The following is a 21701-nucleotide window of genomic DNA, read 5'->3' on the forward strand; positions in this document are numbered from 1 at the left end:
CTCTCTGCCTTTTTCCGCTCTATGGCTTTTTCATTACAAACCTCACTGTTTTCCTTTTACCATGAGACTCAAGACATGACAAAATTAAACAGAAAAATACAAAACTGAATACATTGAAGGAGAAGAGAAAACTGTTAGCTCAGGTAGCTCTGAGAACTCTGTGTCTTGCACTCTCTAATTTTCTCCTTGCTCCAAATAGTGGCTGTTCTCTCTTCATATAGAAGAGGGAAGCCTCCACTTATTGAAGCCAACACCCAAACCAACTTCTTCCTCCTTTAACAAACAAAATCGGTTCGGCCACATAGAGAGAAAAGAGATAACCATGTAAAACCCAACATGCAATTACCTCTGGTCCTTTCTTGATCATCACCCTTCATCAATCCTAGCTCTCCATCCTTGGCTTGCTCTCCAAGATGGAATTCTGGCCCTTGATGCTTCATGATGATGATGACTTCATCTGCTTCAATCTCTGCCTTCAACCATCACTTCGCCACTCTAGCTACTTCCTGTGGTGGTTGAGCAGAATCGAAGACAAGCCATGCTTCAAGAATCTCCCTTGCTGGCCGAGATCTTCTTCTTCCTTTTTGAGCATGCAAAGCTCAAGATAACCTCACCAAATCTGACCACATTTGGTAAGTATCTTAGCCACAGCTCATTTTTATTTTAGTATGTTTTCTTGCCATCATTAGCTTGATGGTCTTGATGCATGCAGCTTCTTCCTTCTGTTGGTTGAAGAACATTTCTTCCATTATTTCCTGGACAAGGACCGAAGAAAGAAGAGAAGCAAATTGAAAGAAGAAAGAGAAAAGCAAAGCTATGAGAGTTATGAAAGATAAATTAATTAGGTGCATTTCTCCAAGCTTGTGAAGTAGCGTGTAAGCTACTTTTGATTGCCATCAAATCACTTGACTTTTTCTCTTTCATATTTCCAAGGACTGCATTAACCTTACTTGATAAAATTTGAATTCCATTACAAGTTAAGAGAGTGAAGTCCGTTGGAAGCATGCCACCTGATTCAATGAGTTGGGTTTTCATCATTGTTTCCCAATTCTATTTTTCTTTCGGACCATGCATGCAAAATAACTTGGGATTAATGATAATATTTAGGTTCTGGCCCAATAGTCAACATTTGCTTTCCTGATAAATTTTGTAACGGATCAAGCATAGGAAGCATTCATCAAAACTAGATATGGGCTTATAATAACATTGAATTTGGCCCAATAATTAATTCAGCCATTTGATAGGAAACATATAGCTCGGCTGATTTTTAATTTGGGCTTGCAACATTTTATTTTCCGGCCCAATAAAAAATCCTGCACAGCAAAATTAACTTAATTAACACATGATTAGATTAATAATTTTGCTGTTAATAATGTTTGATCATCATCAAATTAGTTTAGAGTTTTCCAAACTCATCAAGTATGATTATATTTCAACCTTGTAATGATATTATGACTATTATCTTGTGTCTTCTCCCTCCTTGTGGTCCTTATTTGAAGCATGCACAGAAAACTGAAGAAAGAAAGCAACACCTATACCATTTCCCTTAATTTCAGATACCTTCAAACCATTATTTTTACCACCAATCCATCTGTGTAATCTCTTAAACCAACCCAGTTCATGTTCTGTTGAACTGTTTTCGGTGTTTGGTCCTTTAGATATGTTTTCACATTCATTTTAAATCTATAAGTGGACCCTTTGACAAAAATCTCTGATGTTATCTTGAGTGGTATTTTCTTCTTCCTATATGGCTCCGGTAGCTTGTAGTCTCCACCAGGAAGGTGCAACCAATATAAGTTTCTTCATAAAACTCTGTTATTCGATTTGTTGTAGAGTTTGAGCAAAAGAAAGTAGACCGGCTTTGCGTGTTCTGACTTGGGATAGTCCATCTTGAAAATAGGTGTTACTGTTTTAGGAAGCATAGTGAAGCTTTCATGAACTTTGTAGTATGAACACATTCCATCTAGATCCCACACTGAAGCTTCGATAGCCATATTAGACAATTTCTCTGATGTAGTATTAACAGCCTGTTTAAAGAAGAAAAATATAAGAAAAATTAAAGCAAGACCTTCCAGAAACTATTCAGAACTGAAAAATCTTGATGATTTGCAGATATATCCTTTTAGCTTGTTCCCATTTGCTTCCTATCTCAATTTTCATTTAAGAGACAAGGGAGTATTTTTGTTTTTGTTAATAATGTGTTATTTTCTTTCTCATCTTATTGAAAGGACAACTTTAGTCTTAGTCTCTTAGTTACTTACTTCTATAAAGTATGTATCTAGATTAAGCTGTACATGAATTGGCTCTGCAGTGCATCGACAGCCATAGTCGAGAAGATGACCATAAAATTGACCTCTCAGACAAGTCCAAGGATTTTGTGTTTTCAAAATCAATACACCTGTATTATATGTAGTTTACAAGTTGAGCCTGAAAAGATCAGTTAGAAAAAAAACACCCCGCAACTGCACAACAAAGATAAGATCATGGAAAACTCAACATGAATGAGTGGCTACCAGATAAAAGTTTCTCATACCTTAAAACAAAAATCATCAAGATCCTTCGCTATACCATAGAGCTGAATCTGATCATGAACCTTGGTTGGTTTTGAGTATGGAATGTATTTAAGGTATTTCCAAATGGGATTTGGAACTACTTCTACATAACCATTGGAAAGTTCATTAAATAATGGTATCTGCCATCCTTCTGGAGGCATTGTGGCTCTTATGGTAGCAGCAACTGGCATTCCTACAGTAGAAACTATCCTTGAATTACTACAGGTTTTCCATTTTCATTTACATGATTAAAAAATGGATGAAGTTTCAGAGCAGCATTTATATCTTTTGGTGGAATCTGTTCATTTCCACCAACCCAAAGTGCAAGACTAGCATGATTTCTTAAAAGTTTGATTGTGTCTCTTACACAAAACAAGAAAACATCATGGTCACTTAAACATGTATTCGCATCTTAAATATAAAACCTCAGATCATCTCATCTACAATTTAGAGGCGTATATCCATGAAGCTAATTGTATTTTGTTAAATCCAAAAGCTGCACTTTAGAGGAGTCAAATCCAACATTTCTTAGTGTCACTTAAACATTGAATATAGCAGCAACTCTGTTATAAAGCCTGGCCAACTACTAATTGCTGAGTTTACTACTTATTTCAACAGAATTGTGGAGAGTATTGGCAAAGGAGTCGCGAACCTGAAGGCCGGAGATCATGTGCTTCCAGTATTCACCGGTGAATGTGGTGAATAACCACTTATATATATACTAACACTTAGCCTTTTTCACATAAACTGAAATTCATAATGTAAATTTCTCACCTAGCTTAAGACAGAAAATTAAATTTTAAGTGTAATACATGAGAAAAGAGATGATGCTCTGTGCTTCTACAATACTTCCTTAATCACCACTACAGACGTGGTCGATGCAAATTTAGATTTGACTTTTCGCTTTTGAGTAGCATTATGTGGCTGTTGGTGTATCATAACTCATGATTCAATTGGCCCATCTTCTACGGTATCACTCTGTTACTTCCACTTTTTAAGCTTCTTCTGATGATAGGACTATTGCACAACAAAATAGTAAAGAACTTTTGGTCTCTTTTTGTGATTTCAGGATAAAAAGGTATGTCTATTGTCAGAAACAAATATTTATGTACTTGATTTGCTCCAACACAATCCTAAATCCTAATCACTTTCTTGCTTTTGTTGTGGTAACAGCTTTTTGGGCTTCCTCTTGCTCTTTGCTTATCCATATCTGCTTCAGTTTTCTTCTTCGTAATGTGAACTAACATATACATTATTGCTTCCTTCTTTGTATAAATATAAATAAAATGGAAGAAATATACTCTAGCAATATAATATTAATCTAATTGGACATGTTCTTCAGATTTCTAGGGTACATCAAACATGTCATTAGCTCCACCATGGCTCTATCTATTCAGAAATCTTTGGAACCGCTCAGAGTTCCCGGAGCTCCAAGATGGGCCGATGGATTATGTTACTCATCCTTAGGATATAAACAAAGTTGCATACAATTGGAAACGAGGGAAGCAGGCTCCTTTTAGAAAGCTGTTAAGGCCATTTAGGTAAAGTAGTAGTTGTTAGGTTACCTTCCTTCCTCTTCTCTTCCCTCTCCGGTTCTCCCCCTCTTCTCTTTTCCCTTTCTGTTCTTTTGTTCTGCTGTTGGAAGGGGTAAGGGTGGCTAGGGTTTTGGTGAGTGTGTGAGGGTGTGTGTTATGTCAAAGTTAGGGTTAGAATTTTGGTTTGGAAAAAAAAAAAAAAAGAGAAGGGTATTATAGGGATTTTACAGGTTAGTTACTAAAATAATGGAATTGGGAATGTAATTGATGGGAATAAGGGTAGTTGCCTGAGCAGTTAGTATAAGAAGGCATGCTGAACTCATTGTAAAGCAAATTTTGATGTTGAATAAAAAGACTGGAGAGTACCACCTCTCTTTCCTCTTGTAGAGTTCTTAAACTTAGCCTAATGGATGTTAATGGATGTCCTTCCATTGTCACAATTCTCTAACGCACTCATTCTTAATTTTGTCTCTTCTAGAATGTGAGATAGTCCTAGTATTTTCCAGTGAATGAACGCTGTTACTGTCAGATGCTGAGATGCTGCCCTTCTCCAATCTCCGGACTTTGCATGACATATCGCTTGATGCAAGATCTCCTTGTCATTTTCTTAAAATTTTAAAAACAGATTGTCCAAATTCCTTATAGACTAAGATGAAAAAAATGTATTATATCTTCACGTATTTTAACAATTTATTTTCAGTAATTCTTCCTTTCCAAATATTTATAGCCTCTATTGTCTACAACAATCGACAAAGAAGCATGGAGCAATCATTCTATCAAACCAAAAAGGCATGGATACTACATTTAACTACTAGACAATAGACATTGGCCACTGCGCATTAGTTGCTTCCATTATGCCACATATTTGAATATATTTTGGTTATCTCTGTCCCGTTGCAATGAGATGTTCAATGCGTTTCTTGATTGTTTTTATTTCAGGCTGCAAATCAAATACCAACATTTGCAAATTAAGATCAGAAAATAATTCAGCCAATACAAATTCACTCAAATTAGGAGATGCATGCATATTGCTATACCTTGAACAAGGGGCTTAACATCTCGACACACTTCGAAAGCAGTTGCTGATAGCCCAAAACCTTCCTGCTCTTCATAATGCGCACAATTGCAGCGTCAATGGTATACTGCCTATCCTTGTCGAGATCTTCAACCATCTTCCTTTTGTCCTCATGTCTGAAAACTAGCTATGAGATTGCAAATCAAATGTGACCTATGGATAAAACTAAGAACAAACCTTGATCCTCCTCATTTTGTCAGTAAATTTAGAGTTGTACTAGATGTCATTTGGAGATGTAGACTTTGTTTTGGGCTCCTTGTTAAGTATCTTATACTTCGAACAGGACAGCGAGTGGAGTAATCTACCGGCATCTTCGTGGCTCAAGTTCAACCGAGTCATAATCTCTGAATAGCTCAATCTATCTGCATTGTTGAATAGCAGCCTGTAAAGTACAAAATTTTCTGTTCATAAACATGAGTAATGAACTAATGATTGTTATGTACATACTTCCATTCTCTCCATGTTCAATGTGAAATTTCCCCCAAACTGTTGCTTTAGCATTGATAAAAGAATCCTCTCCTGCTCCTCATTAGTATCCGGGGTAAAAAGTAATCTGCGGGCAAGATTCTTCCTGCAATTATAGAATGCACAAATAAATAAATAAATAGTTCTTGTACTACAATATGGAGGCTAAAACAAATGTAAAAATTTACGATGATAAAAGTTTGACCTGCAATATTTTGCAAAATGATCCTTATCATTGATATAAACAAGCAACTTAACTACCTACAGGAGACTAAACAAATTTGTCAACACAATTCATAGCAATGGGAATCTGGTGAAGAAAATATAAAAATTACCTTGTCAAGATTTTCTTCAATTGCTTCATCACTCAGCCGATATTATCACAAAATGCAGCTAATAGTTCTGCAGTGGTACAGCCAGCAACACTTTTATTGCAAAATATCACAAATGCTTCCTTCAGTGCCTGTTGAGACAACCAAAATCAAATATATCATTTAATAACTAATTTTTTTTTATGATATTTAGAGTATTTGTTCTTCAAAGAAACTAACAGAATATCAAAATTGCCTCAAACCTTGTGAAACTTAGTATCAATCATAAAGCAATCATTGACATATGCCATATACTTGTCATGGGCCTCGATAATTTTTCTGATTAGTACCTGCTACATGACATGATTATACTTACAGCCTTACAGCTATTACTACAAAAAATTAAAAGAAAAAGGCATGGAAACTAACATGTCCGCGGATGCTAGACCCTCTTGCAGTCTGAAGTGAAGAAAAAAATTTTTTGTCGGCATTTAGATAATCAATGACTAAAGTCAGAATAAGATGCATAACTACTGCAGGTACCCCAACACATAAAGGGAATGCATATAAACCTGATTGTTAGCAACTTCTTCTTCCTGTTGGATCAATACCATACCTTCAGCTGTAATATGCTGCAATGGAAGCATAATCAACAATGCTATCATTGCAACAAGACTCTGAAAAAATAGTTGACTTTGATCCCAAACAATAAAACCAAAGAAACCAACCTTGTTGAATAAAATGGCAAGAAGTCTCAAGCATCCAGGTATTTGCTGTAAAAGCCTATAGACTCTAGAGAGATCTTCCACCTACACATAAATCAAAATGGTCAACCAGATGCTCATGAATGAAATGATGCTGCCGGTATAAGATAGTAAAAAAAGTTGTTTCCAAGTCTAGGTACACTCTCTTCTCCCTTGGGAGGCTCAAACTACACTTTCATCCCCATTATTTTTTAAAAATTGCACACTTCAAAGATGAAAATGTGTACGATCCGGAGACTTTCCTATTTCTTGTCCTAGTTTACATATGATTTTCCTATTTCTGAGACTCGCATCAACAGCCAGTTTGGATCATGCATACAACACTACTATAGACTTTGGAACTTTATAAGAAAAAAATAAAGATTTGAGGGTGGAATCCAAAACTAAATAATGTACGAGTGATGAAAACTAATCAGCAGTTCGTGGGAGGAGTGTAATTTATAATTGTTAATAGGAGTTATTATTTATAATTGTTGACATAACATTGCTGTACTAAGAATATTTTGATCAATTAAAAATATTATTAAAAGGGTAATTTTCTTAATTCCAATACCTAATAAACAATGATAAATCATGCTCAAAACATCATATTGTCTTCCAAGGTACCAAATAGTCAATAGTATGAGTGATGAAAATTAATCATCAGCTCATGGGAGGAATGTAATTTAGTCTCAAAACATTTTTTTGAGCATTATATGAGATTATCAAATACCTTATCATTTGTAAGCAAGGCACGGAAGCCAGAGTAATTTAATCATCAAAACAAGGTTTAACCGGCACAGTACCCTAGTTTTACATCATTATCATGCAGTATGTGATTCTAGATGATTAGTTTTTAATTGGCAGCTACCCAAAACAACGGATAGTGTGTGCAACATCGAAAGTGTAGCAATAGCTTTTCGCCATGCTTTTTTAGCTACCGGCACGCTTTTGAAAGGGTCATATCTGCAAACGTACCAATTGCTCTGTCACCACGTTTTATTTTTTGCCATGCTTTTACAGATTGCCACGCTTAAAACGTGGCCATATGTGAGAGATATGACCATGCTTTTAAAGCGTGGCAATAGCGAGAGATACGACCACGCTTTTAAAGCGTGGCTATATCCTTATCATAATAAAAAAAATCCTGATATATCCTTATCAAATTAAATGAACAGAACATAGTAAACTTGTTTGCAACCACATCGTCACTTCTACCACCGCATCGTCACCTCTACCACCTTGTCATTGTCACTGCTGCCACGCCTCTAGTTCCTCTGCACGCGACTGTTTCATTTGCCGCCTGCGTCCCCTTTTGTTTTTTCTTTTCTGGTTGTTCTTTTTCTATTTTCTCTAATTAGTTGATTTAGTTGGTTGTTAATAATGTATTTGTGTAGATAAATAGTTTAGAAATGGATCTTCTCCAGTTTTTTTAACACTTGAGAGAATAAAGTGTGATCTCTCACCTTTAATTCTATAAGTGGAACAAAAAATAAATATGAGAGAGAGAAGAATAAAGGATTAGATTTAACATTGGACACCATCCAGTTTAATTTCCACTGGAGAGGATCCACTCCCAAATAGTTTTGAGTATTTGGGGATAATAGCTTAGAAGGTGAGAATAGATTTAATAGGGAAATAGAATATCTAGTAAGATGTTATTTGTCAAAATTAAATACTTAAATGTGTTTGAATATAGTTTGGACAATTTATTGAGAGATTAGTAGCAAGAGAGATATTAAAATATTTAAGTAGATCAAATAGTATACACTTTAGATAATAATAATAATTTTGAAAATAATAATACACTTTAAAATATTTTAGTTTTGAAGAACGGAAAAGGATGACAAGCTGGCGATGGCAAACTAAGACAGTACTCCAATAGCACCGAATAGAGAAAGATTTTTTATCTAGTTCTGTGCAGTTTTAGGTGGAAGGTTGGGCTTTCTGAATTTACTAATTTTATTATTCTGTTTTTTCACGAGGGTTCAGTGTTTACTTTTTTATTATTGCAATTTGCTTATGATTTTGTATCCTTCTTTGTTAGGTTTTATTGATTTTGCATTTTGCTTCATTATGATTCTGCATTTTGCATTTTAGGCATAAAAACAAACAAAAGAAAATTCCATTATGCTAGTTTATGATGTTTAATTGAAACGTTTCCAGTTTTCAAAAAGCATCCATTTGATGTATTACTATGTCTCTAGACTTGGAATAAAAACTACGGGTGAAATGTTAATCCTGTAGTAATCAGTGATTAATTCATGATTGGTTCTGTGTGATGAATTTGAGCTTGCTTTGCTGCTGATTCATTGACATAATAAGCTTGTGATATTCTAATGAGAACCCTCTCTGCTGATGTTCTATCCCTGTGAGATTCCTTTTATATCATTCAAACAATATTTATGGTTGAATTTGAATTTTTTGCATATGGTCACATCATCAGAAGTGGGATGATCACCTTGCAATCATGGCTGTTGGTGTGGTTGATGGAAGTTCCGAAGCCATTTTCCAGACTCTTATGTCACTTGGTCCTTCAAGATCAGCGTAAGTCCATTAAGTGAACATGGCATTCTTATAGTAGACTTTTTATGTTGTTCCCATTTTCCTTTAGGAAGGTCATATCTTCTTATTGGATGCTTTGTTTGAAAATCTAGGCCTCAACATTAAATAAAGACTCATTGTCTTCAAATAAGAATTGTAATCGGATAGGTCAGAGCCTTTCGAAAAGTGCAATTTTACTAGCCACGATTACTGTTGCCATTTGCATTATGGTATAATTGAGTTTATTTCTATGCCTATTATTTATTGACTTGCAGATGGGATGTCTGTTTCTACAAAGGCAGTGTGGTTGAGCACGTAGATGGTCACATTGACGTCATTCACAAAGAGCTGTATAGGGATTGGTTGCCTTGGTATGATTCAAACATGAAGCCTTCAATGCTGATTATGTATCGCTACTTGTTTCAAGGCATTAATAATTTCATACCCTTATTTGGTGCCTTCAAAAATTCTACTAATCACAACTAATATGTAAAGTTGTTTTACTCCATAAATTTATATATATGGCATATAGAACTGGAAACAAAAATATATAAAGTCAAAACCAATCTTTAAATGTGCTAGTGGGAGTTTTCTTTTTCTTTTAACACGGAGTAATTGCTTTTTTTTTTTTCAGTGAACATCTTCGCTTTTAGGCTTTTTGCATTGTCCATGTATGTTTATTTCAATTATTTGTGGATTTGTAAGAATAGTTGTCGTACTTCTTCATGATTAGTTGTTATTTTGTTTTGCATTGCAGATTTATTTTCATAAGAATTATCAGAAGTTGGATTGAACTACTTTATCTGCTTGTGGATGGAGTGGCACACCCTTGATATCATCACTTTCTCTTGATTGGTTGTAGCTGCCGTCCAGCCTCCGCAATATCTATAGAGAAAGAAAAAGGTCACTTTCTGTTGCTATTGGAAACTCATCAACCTTTATACTCTAAATATTTGGATATTGTTTGCAATTCTTGGAAATGGCATATATAGGGATGGTTCATAGCAGATTCTTGGTTTATGCTTCTTATTAAGTCTGCATTGGCCTTTTCATTTTCCCTGTTTAAATTTTAAGTCTGCCCTTCCTAGTTTTTGGTTTATATCTAATATTTATCTAACTGTTTGGAATTTCTTTCTATTTCAGGGACAGCAAGCTGAAATATGACTTTAAAGGGGGTGCACAGGTGCAAATTCGATGTGCAGAACCAAATTCACAAAAGACACCAATTGATAATGATTTATCAGATAGTGAAATGAATTCAAAAGATACAAAGTAAATGGTCCCAGTCCGCCATTCAAGAAGAATTACAAGAAAATCATATAAGTATGATGTATGTTAGTTTACCTGATGTGTGCCAGTATAAAGTCATGAAAAATTATCATGGTTTGGTCATGTTAGCAGGAGATTAAATAAAATTATTAAGAATTCCTTATTTTTAAATGCTTGCCTATGGACATGCTTTGTAATTGGAGACATTCTTCAATCTATGGAGTCAACTCCTCTTAGTCAAGAAAGGCTTTTTAATCCTTGTTGATGATAATGTTGATTTGCAAACAGAATTCTTCCATATTTCTTTATGCGTACTGGTAACTGGACATAAAATCATGAAAAGTTTTGGTGTTTTTATAAACACATTATTGCCATATTGTGAAGTTGTGCTGGAACGAGGGGCCTAATCTGCCTTGAAACTTGTGCTAAAATGTTCATATATAATTTTTCTGTTAAACTATTTTGTTGAATTATTTAGGAGGATGATTTGACTTAAATTAGTATTATTGTGACTGAAGGTCGTACTCATGTGGTTCTTTTTTTGGACCAGATTTGCAGAACTTTACCCTCATTACTTGCAACTGTGTTCAACATTATTTGTCCTTTTTGGTTTTTATTTCTTTGATCATCATTAAAATGTAGGAATTTAGAAATTCATTGATCTTTTATTTTATATTGAAGTTTTATTCTATCTTTGTTAACTCATCAATACAGGGAAAAAGTCCATGCCCTGTAGTTGTTGATATTGATAATGAGGATACTACAGAAGTGGATCAAGTTCGAGAGGAAAATAAAGAGCATGCTTCAGACTTAAAATCTAAGAAAGTTCCTCGATCTGCTTCAGCCACTACTGCAAATAATGAAGTTGTGTCTAGTAACAATGCAAATAATATTCTTTTGGAAGAGTTGAAGCTTTTCGCTCACAATGGATGATCAGAAATCATGAAGTTTCATATTTTATAATGAAGTATATATAAAGGAAGTAGATAATGTAATAGTTGGAATTGTAATTTATGTATTAAGAATTTATGGGTAATTGTTATGATTTTGATTTTTGGTATTTTGTTAGAGCATGTCATGTGATTAAACACTTTTTTTTGGTGACAACTTTATGAAGGTTGGATTAATTGATTTAAAATTACTCGTCATTGCCGAAATTTCAAAATTATTTATGAATTTTGTAAAGTTTTATTACGAATATTAAAAAAAGAATAATAGGTTACTGAATAAATTTATAACCATGCTTTAAAAGAGTGGTCATATTGTACAGTAATCATCAACAGTCACGCTTTAAAAGCGTGGCCATATCTCTCACATACAGTCACGTTTTTAAGCGTGGCAATCTGTAAAAACGTGGCAAAAAATAAAGTGTAATGATAGGTCACCAAAAGCGTGGCAATGAATACCGGCACGCTTATAGATGTGACCCTTTCAAAAGCGTGCTGGTAGCTCAAAAAGCGTGACGAAAAGTTATTACGTTTTTTTTTTACTTTTTGCCACGCTTTTAACAATAGAGATGTTTTCTTGTAGTGAATAGATATTAAATTTAATTAATTAGGAGGATTTATCATTATTATGGTTTTCCATTCTTTTCATTAGCAAAGAGAACGTGAGTTGGACACAAGTTTTGGAAAGCTAATGTTAATGTGTATACTTAATTCAATCATGCACCTCTTCTTATATATACTTCTATACGTTAATTTGTTTGACAAATTAAAATTAAATCTATCAATTAATCATTGTCTTCTGATTTAAAGAAAGATAAGTTAATTTCAAGATTTGAAAAAGAGTACAAATAAGATAATTAAATCAAATATGAGAAGATAAAAAAAATAGATAAGCAAATATAAATTTAAATAGGATTTCATAGAGATATTGCATCTCTGTAGAACAAAGGAGAAAATAAAAAACAAAATTTAGTTAGTTTTTTGTGTCTTTGAAATTTTATCTTTTAAACAGCACATTGTCGATTAGAACAGATATTTATTTTTCCCTTTAAAATTAACCATTGGTTGTAGGAGGAGAATCATGTATTTTTTTTTATATTTCAATAAGAAATACAGCACAAACAAAATAATAATAAAAATTGAGTATATATGGCTTTAACTTTGATTTCTTATTTTGTCAAGTCGTGGATTCTATTTCTCCATTAATTATTAGGATTCTTTATTTAATTTGTGAAATGCACTTTGTTACGGAACTTTTGAGTTTTGAATGAGAATTCTTGATGAAAAAAGAAGGGGGGATAACAGTAAATAACAGAGGTAAAAGGCAGAGAAAAAGTGTGTGTACACTGTTTGCCAAAAACAGAGTAACAGAAAATTTGTTAGAACTGTCATAAGTTCATAACTGACTCCTACCCTTCTAACTCGTTATTCCTTATATGTTGTAACTACTCCTTTTCTCTTTTCACTACTAAATTGTAGCATTTGAACCATTGATAAATAAATAAATAAATTAACGTCATTAGATTCAAATGTATTTATACATATATTTGCATCTTAAATAGATATTTATACTACTAATCTGCTTGTCTACAGTTTAGATGCTTGTTTCCATGAAGGTATTTGTATTTTGTTAAACCCTGTTTGGATCATAGAGTAATAGATAAAAAAGAATGTGGTTAGGCTTGTAGTTAAAGAAAATCAAGATTGTTAGTTACGAATTTGTTACACATTATGTTATATTGTTAGACTGTTTACTTGTGGTTTAAGTCACTGAATCTGTATAAAGTAGTGCGGCTCTATGCTTTTCCATTCTTTTCTTTAGCAATGAAGAGAACGTGAGTTGTAACTGTTACTCTGTTAGCGAAAAACAGAATAACAGGAAATCTGTTATAACTGTCATAACTGACTCCTTATTCTTGTTAAAAGTAGTTATACATGTATTTGCATCTTAAATATAAAACTACTGATCTTCTTGTCCACAGTTTAGATGCTTGTATCCATGAATGTATTTGTATTTTGTTAAATCTAAAACTTGTACTTTTTAGCACCTCTTGCAACTTTGCTCTATGGTTTTTCATTCGTTTATTTAGCAATAAAGTGAAAGTGAATTGAACAAAAATTTTAGAAAGGAAAAGTGTATATTTAATTGGATCCAGCACCTCTTATATAAACACTAAATATACGTCTCTAGGAAATTAAATTCAAATTTATCTATCAATCAGTTCTATCTAATCTTCTAATTTAAAATTTGACAATTTAATACCAACAGTTGAGAATATTAAAGATAACGTACATAAAATCATATTTTAAAGGAAAACAAAAATCAAATCTCCGAATAAACTCCCATATTAATCATGAAATCACATATCCTTTCCTGATTCTCAACCATCGAATTGATCAATAATCCTAGACTTAAACCACACCCATTATAATCAATGTAGTTTGAGTGTATATATAACAGTACATTGAAAATGTAAAACAAATAAACTTTAGAATTAAAAAAAAAACATAAAAACATGTAATTGATTCTTCCAACTGTAATAAAGATAATTTTATTAACCATTCCAGCCAAAAAGAAGAAAAAACTAACAAAGTTCATTTGGGATCTATCTGACATAGTTCCCGCAATTAGCAAATTAGGCTAAAAATGATTACAGAAAAACAGAATTAAACAAAATCAAAGCTTGACAATTGCCATGCATAATTTCTCGTCAACTCGGAATGACCAAACTTGAACAACATCATCCTTTTCTAGATTGTTAGCCTTTGCAACTTTGACCCAATTTGATCTCAGAACATAGGAAATGCTTACTTTCTCTGACTCTGGTCCCTTGTGCATGAACCACTTAATCAAAGTCAACTCAGTGATTTCCAGAGAGGGTTGGATCAATTTCACTTTTATTCCCTTTTTCTCCTCCAGAATTTCTAGTTCCGTGGGAAGCAAGAAATCTTTGTCCTTGACCTGCTGTGACGGTATCGAAAGCCGATTTTGTTGCGGATTCAAATCAGACTGATAGAGAGTTTTTTCGATAAGCAGAGTGATCTTGCTGCCACCCATATCACTTATCAAGTTCTTGAAGTTTTGTGGCAGTTCAGAGAGTTCTTGGTTTTGGTTGACTGGTTTCTTTGATTCTTTCATGGACCGAGAATCCAATGAGCTAACGGTCTTCTTGGAATTCTTGTTAGAAACCCGTTCTTGATCGGCACTGGGGCTGTTTCTTGCTTGGTTGACTGGTTTCTTGGAAGACTCCTTTGAAACCTGTTCTTGGTCGGCACTGGGGCTTGAATTCGCAGCACTGCTTGAAGTCTCTAAATTAACTCTCTCTAAGAAGTTCCTGGGGAGGTTAAAGAGAATATCAACAACTTCAAGTTCATCATCCTTGAAATCAAACTGTTTATTTTGAATAAAACAGTCTGCTTTTGTTTTCTTGATCATCCTCTTCTCCTCCTCGTTAGCCCCTTCTCTCATGCCGTGACTTGTCCCCTCAGATTCAAGACAGTAACCAGAGACATTTGCTGCCTTCCTCTTGCTTGAGAACGGCACCACAACTGTAGAATGGCCGCTGGATGAAGAACGCGGTTTGCATTGCAACCATTGGCAGCTTAGTTTGGCTCTATGAGTTTCCATTCTTTTCTTAAGCAATAAAGAACGTAGTCTGCAATGAAGATTAACGTGAGTTGAGCACTAGTTTTGGAAAGTAACGTTAATGTGTCTACTTCATTCAATCAAGCACCTCTTCTTATATTATGTTAATTTGTTTGACAAATTAAAATTAAATCTTTCAATCATTCAATATCTTCTGATTTTAAAAAAGGTAAGTTAATTTAAAGATTTGAAAAGATTACAAATAAGATCAATTAAATCAAATAGTGAGAAGAACAAAAGATAATCAAATCTTAGATTTAAAATTGATTTCATAGAGATAGTATATCTCTGTAGAACTATTTTTTTTTTTTTGGCCAATTTGATTCGTTATTAATGGTAGTATATACACAGTTGATCAATTTCACAGTGTTTCTCTGCGACATCCTCATAGAGCTTCAAGTACAGTGTGTCCTTCACTGTAATTCCAGCCCTGCAGAGTAATTCTAGGAGTGACACCCTCAGGGACCTCAATGATAAGTTAATTTCAAGATTTGAAAAGATTACAAATAAGATAAATTAAATCATATAGTAGAAGAAAAAAAAAAGAATAATCAAATCTCAGGTTTAAAATTGATTTCATAGAGATAGTGTATCTTTGTAGAACAAAGGAAAAGAAAACAGAATTTGATTCGGTTTTTTGGCCAATTAAATGAACTGCATCTTCTATTATCATTGCTCTTATAGTTTGTTATTATTGCAATTGTGGAAACCTGTTTAGAGCCTTTGTTCCTGTTCCTTTTCTTTTTTTTGAAGAATGGAAAATATTGATTACAATATGTACTAGACAAGAACAAAATATGATTTTGGTGATTTTATGAAAGAAAAAAAAAGTGGCTAATTTTTTCCATCATGTAAATGGTTTGTTTTAAATTAATCCTCTTGAAGATTCGGAATGCAGGAATTGTTCGTAAAAACTAACAATGAAAGAGGGCCATTTACCATGCCCCTTCTTTTTTTTTTTTCTTTTATATATATATGTATTTTAACTGGGCGTTCATGCTGAGACTCTGATTTTTGCCATCTCATGCATCTTGGTAAACCCTGTGAACTTAGGTGAAAAGAAAATGATTAATTCCATAATTCAACGAACAATAGTTAACTGGGGAACAAATTCAAGGGTTGGAATGTAATTTAAACTCAATCAAATCTGATATTAGAGTTTTTTGAACAACAATAGGTGAAGCTAAAAATTGTGTTTGTCAATAGGTGAAAGATTTATACACAAAGGTTCAAAATCATATATACTCCACTGTTGATGATAGCAGAGACATCAATTGTCACTGAAATTAGAGTTTTGAACAACACATGGTCGTTTTGAGTAACTGATATTTTCCCCCTTTTAATTAACCATTGGTTTTAGGAGGAGAATCATGTCTCTTACAAAATTTTCGATATTTCAATAAAACAATACAGCTCAATAATAATAATAATAATATATTATTATTATTATTATTATTATTATTATTATTATTATTATTATTATTATTATTATTATTATTATTATTATTATTATTATTATTATTATTATTATTATTATTATTATTATTATTATTATTATTATTATTATTATAATTGAGTATATATGGCTTGTAATGACTGCAGTTTGTGGATAACTGAAAAATTGGCAGATATAACTGTAATTGCAGAAACTTGTTGGAAAAATTGGTTGACATGGCTTCAATTGCTGCATTGATGCAGTCGCAGTGGTTATGGTAACAACAATTACTATGTTAAAAATATGAAGTGCATATGGCAAATATTGTGGTAGCAGGTACTTTTGCATTTTAGTAATAAGGGATGATTAGGCTGAGTTAGGTAATTCTGTTATGGCCATTATAGGTTAGTTGCGTTATAGCGTTTCCATTCAATTTTCTATGTTGCAGCATAGTACTATATACTTATCTGATGGTTTCAGTGGCTAAGAGAAGGGGGGTTGAATCTTAGCCCCTTTTTTGCTTGATTACACTTTTCGGTCCTTAAGGAGACTTTTCTGTTTTTGTCTCGTCCCTAGCCACGAGACTTTTTATTTTTGTCTCGTCACTTGGCACGAGATATTTTGGTTTTAGCTCCTGTGCAGTAGAAACAGAAATGGAGTAGTAGAGAAAGAGAATTACACCCAGATATATCCTGGTTCAGCTGCTAAGTGTAGTGTAGCCTACATCCAGTCTCCATCACAACTATGATGGAATTTCACTATAATCAATCCTGATTACAAGCTGTAAAGTGCTAACCCAACTTACAAGGGGATTCTCATAGAATCATGAAACACAACACAGATGTACAAAGGAACTCTAAGGACATCTATAGCTTTTTCTTTTAATTTTGCACTCTCTGCCTTTTTCCGCTCTATGGCTTTTTCATACAAACCTCACTTGTTTGCCTTTTTCTATGAGACTCAAGACATGACAAAATTAAACAAAAAAATTACAAAATGAGAACATTGAAGGAGAAGAGAAAACTATTAGCTTAGGTAGCTCTGAGAATTCTGTGCCTTGCACTCTCAAACTTTCTCCTTGCTCCAAACAGTGGCTGTTCTCTCTTTTTATAGAAGAGGGAAGCCTCCACTTTTGAAGCCAAAAACCCAAGCCAACTCCTTCTTCTCCAAGAAACAAAACCGGTTCGGCCACATAGAGAGAGAAGAGATAACCATGCAAAACCCAACATGCAATTACCTCTAGTTCTTCCTTGGTCATCACTCTTCATCAATCCGGGCTCTCCATCCTTGACTTGCTCTCTAAGATGGATTTCTGGCCCTTGATGCTTCATGATGATGATGACTTCATCTGCTTCAATCTCTGCCTCTTCCATCACTTCGCCACTCTAGCTACTTCCTGTGGTGGTTGAGCAGAATCAAAGACAAGTCATGCCTCCAAGAATCTCTTCCTTGCTGGCCGAAATCTTCTTCTTCTTTTTGGGTATGAGGAGCTCGAGATTACCTCACCAAATCTTACCATTTTTGATGAATATCTCAGCCACAGCATACTTTTATTTTGTTATGTTTTTTTGCCATCATCATGATGGTCTTGTAGAGAGTTCTTCCTTTACTTTGGTAGCTCATTTTTGCTTCCATGGTTTCCTGGTTAATGACCGAAGAGAAGAAAGAGATGAGAGAGAAGAAAGTATGAAGAAAAGCAATCAAGTGTGTTTGAATAAATTAATTAAAATGAGTTGCTTTTACTTCCCTTGCTAGAGTGGCATGTAGCACTATAGCAATCAATCAATTCAGCTGCAAATTTCTCTCTCATATTTCCCATGCAATAAATGACAATTTAATGAGTTTTGGAATCCATTGCATGGTAAAATTCTTGGATCCGTTGGGAGCAAACGAAGCTTTGTTTTCTTTGCTTCATGGTTTCGGACTTAACATGCTTCCCTTCAATCATTTTTATTTTGGGCTTGTAACATTGATAATCACAACTGGCCCAAAAATTATTTCATCCATGAAATTCGATGAAAGGCATAAGGCAAATGATAACATTTGCTTTCCTGATGGATTTTGGATTAAGCATTGGATCTGTAGCATATATCACAATTGGGCTTGGATCAACAAGAATTCATTCTGGCCCAAGTGATATATTTTTCATTCAGCCATAAGAAACTAACTTCATATTAATGCTGAATATTTTAATCATTGGGCTAGCAACATTTCCTTTTTATTTCGGCCCATTTATAAACCTGTATTGTAAAATTATTTTAATCAACATTTAATCCAAAGTTAATTTTGTAATAAATTATATTCATAATGTTTGGTCATCATAAATATTAATTTGGAGTTTTTCCAAACTCATCATTATCCTTTGTGTTTGTGAGAAATCTTTTGAGTGCAAACTGAAACAGAACTTTATGAATACATACAGAAAGCTTCATCCTCTTATTTAGTTTTTTCTGTCATAAATACATGAAAATATACTTATATTTATGTCCTTTTGTATTTTCCTTTTCTTAGTTCTTCTTAACAGGGCTGTAATATATGTGCTGCAGGATACTTATGTGAAGATATTCCAATTCTGTCATTTTTGTTTATTCAAATTTGGTCAAATTTCATGCTGTAGGCAATATGTTAAATTGTTTGGTTAACCACATTGATCTGCTGTTTGATTCCTGTGGCGTTTTGATCACACTCAGAATGTGGAAAGTGTTCAGTGATGACAAGGATAGGCCAGACAGATATTTGCTTGCAAAGGAATTCATCAACCGTCCCGATTATGCAGATCTTGAGGTTAGTAGCTTTAGTTCCAGATTAAATTGCCAGATCTTATGGATACAACCACTTTCTATATAAAATAGAGGGAGATTCGGAGAAGCATAAATTATTGGAAAGAGGAAGGACAAGGAAATGATGATGACTAATTCATAGTGAAAAATAAAAAAATAAAAACCTGAACCAAAAGATGTTATACATGCATTAAATAATACAAAACCAGAAGTTTCTTAAGAGTTTTTCTGTGCAGTAATATACAAAGAATTCAATTTTAATGCAATGTGACCTGCGAGTATAATTATAGTTCATTGACCTTTATGTGGTCCAGATTTTATTTGGCGAGGATGAACACAAGTCAGGACAAGGTCAAAGTTTCTTTGGAAAAGCAGGAAGCATCTTTTCTTCAAATAATAGCTTCATGAGGGCGATATGATGATCTTTTAATACATTTTCTCATCATTGTTGCATCCCAACCTTAAATTGTGGCTCATGTCAATTTATGTGATCACTTCAAAATTCATATTAAAATAACAGTACAGCTTGTATAGTATGCTGCAGTGCTACATAATGCAAGTATATAAATGATATGGCATTAAGGGGGGAAATAAGTACATACATTAATAGTATGATTATATTTCAACCTTGTAATGATATTATGACTATTATCTAAAAAAAAATGGGAAAAGATGAATTTTCAAATGTAGAGAGAGAGAAGGGGGCTTGTTTACTTCTGAATTTCAAATGCATTTATTAATGGTAATATATACACAGTTGATCAATTTCACAGTGTTTCTCTGCTACATCCTCATAGAGCTTCAAGTACAGTGTGTCCTTGAATGGTTGCCTGTGCAGCACTACTTGATGGTTCTCCCTCACTAGCACTGCAATTACATGGCCTATATAGCAGCAATAATTCATCAATTTCCATTACTCAAGGAATGAAGATTAGCAGCAAGAGAGTACATTACATGGCAAGACAACCTTGGTACCGAAGCAACAACCAAAGCTCATGTAAAGCAAAGAAATGAAAAGAAATTAACCTGCTGAAAACAGTATCAAACAAGGATAACCGCTCTAGCCTAAATTTTTGTAATCTGGCCAAATTCAGTTTATCAAACAAATCAGATACCTCAATATATTTATCAAAATTTGAACAGTTTGAAAGAAATAATAAATGGAAAATGTTGCACATATACCCTTTAGAATTTATCCCAGCAGCTGCAATATACAGATCAAGCTTCCCAATGGATTGCCATTTCCATGAACTCCAATCTTCAAGTCCCAAAATTCTGCTCCCATCAGTGGAATCTTAAGAAGAAATTTTACATTCAGCACATTAGATGTATAAAAATAGGTTGAAAGCTTTCAATTTATTAATTCCTTATCAAAGTAAAAATCTTATTTCTTTGTGATTTTTGTGATAATTTGCTAAGATCAACTTCAAGAATGCAATTGACTTACATCTTTTGTGCTTGTGGTGTTAGTGGGTGTTTCATTGACTTGAGATTCACTGTAGAAACAAAATGTTTTGTGCGAATAGAATCTAAAATTTCTTTTGAAAAAAGAGAAAGAAAAAAGGAATTGCACAGTGGACCAAAACAAAGGGGAGAAAACTAAGCAAGATATAAACATGGTAAGAGTATACAAATACAACATTAATAGGAAATAGCAAATGCTGTATTAAAGAAATTCTTCACCAACTCAACTGTAGAATCATCAGAATCAACAGTAACCAAAGGAGTTAGCTCTTTCAGCTTGTTCTTTGCGCTGCATGAAGAACGTGGTCTGCATGGGAACCATTGGCAGCGTAGTTTGGCTCTATGCGTTTCCATTCTTTTCTTTAGCAATGAAGATTGAAGAGAAAGTGAGTGGGCACAAGTTTTGGAAAGTGTACGTTAATGTGTATACTTCATTCAATCAAGCACCTCTTCTTATATTATGTTAATTTGTTTGACAAATTCAAATTAAATCTTTCAATCAATCAGTATCTTCTGATTTTAAAAAAGGTAAGTTAATTTCAAGATTTGAAAATATTACAAATAAGATAAATTAAAGAGAAGAAAAAAAAAACATATTCAAATCTCAGGCTTAAAACTGATTTCATAGAGATAGTGTATCTTTGTAGAACAAAGGAAAAGAAAACAGAATTTGATTCGTTTTTTTGGCCAATTAAGTGAACTGTATCTTCTATTATCATTGCTCTTACAAAATTTTCCAATACAGTTCAATAATAATAATAATAATAATTGAGTATATATGGCTTGTAATGACTGCATTTTGTGGATAACTGAAAAATTGGCAGATATAACTGTAATTGCAGAAACTTGTTGGAAAAATTGGTTGACATTGCTGCAATTCCTGCATTGATGCAGAGGCAGTGGTTATGGTAGCAACAATGTTTATGTTGCATTTG

The 21701-nt window shown here is 33.6% G+C and overlaps 1 protein-coding gene, 2 long non-coding RNA genes and 2 pseudogenes across 6 annotated transcripts; 2 read left to right on the plus strand and 3 right to left on the minus strand.

Annotated features, from left to right (window-relative positions):
• LOC107606743 lies at nt 540–2743 on the minus strand (annotated as a pseudogene).
• On the minus strand, nt 4940–6502 carry LOC107606744 (annotated as a pseudogene).
• Nucleotides 8506–11628, plus strand: LOC107609242. Of its 4 annotated transcripts, none has more exons than XR_001613104.2 (5): nt 8506–8618; nt 9128–9228; nt 9501–9596; nt 9983–10128; nt 10369–11628. It is a non-coding gene; the product is annotated as an uncharacterized LOC107609242 (long non-coding RNA). The 4 variants fall into 4 exon arrangements; XR_002351154.1 differs by lacking the exon at nt 8506–8618 and having other exon boundaries at nt 8625–9228; nt 10369–10555; nt 11209–11627; XR_002351153.1 differs by lacking the exon at nt 8506–8618 and having other exon boundaries at nt 8625–9228; nt 10369–10548; nt 11209–11627.
• Nucleotides 14119–15069, minus strand: LOC107606745 (B3 domain-containing protein At3g25182-like). The gene has a single exon (XM_016308772.1). It carries the CDS (start codon nt 15067–15069, stop codon nt 14119–14121), a length of 951 nt encoding a protein of 316 aa, XP_016164258.1.
• LOC110264473 lies at nt 19218–20065 on the plus strand. Its single transcript, XR_002350656.1, has 2 exons — nt 19218–19306; nt 19617–20065. It is a non-coding gene; the product is annotated as an uncharacterized LOC110264473 (long non-coding RNA).

This window comes from Arachis ipaensis, chromosome B07 (assembly GCF_000816755.2).
Source record: "Arachis ipaensis cultivar K30076 chromosome B07, Araip1.1, whole genome shotgun sequence".
NCBI classification, from domain to species: Eukaryota; Viridiplantae; Streptophyta; class Magnoliopsida; order Fabales; family Fabaceae; genus Arachis; species Arachis ipaensis.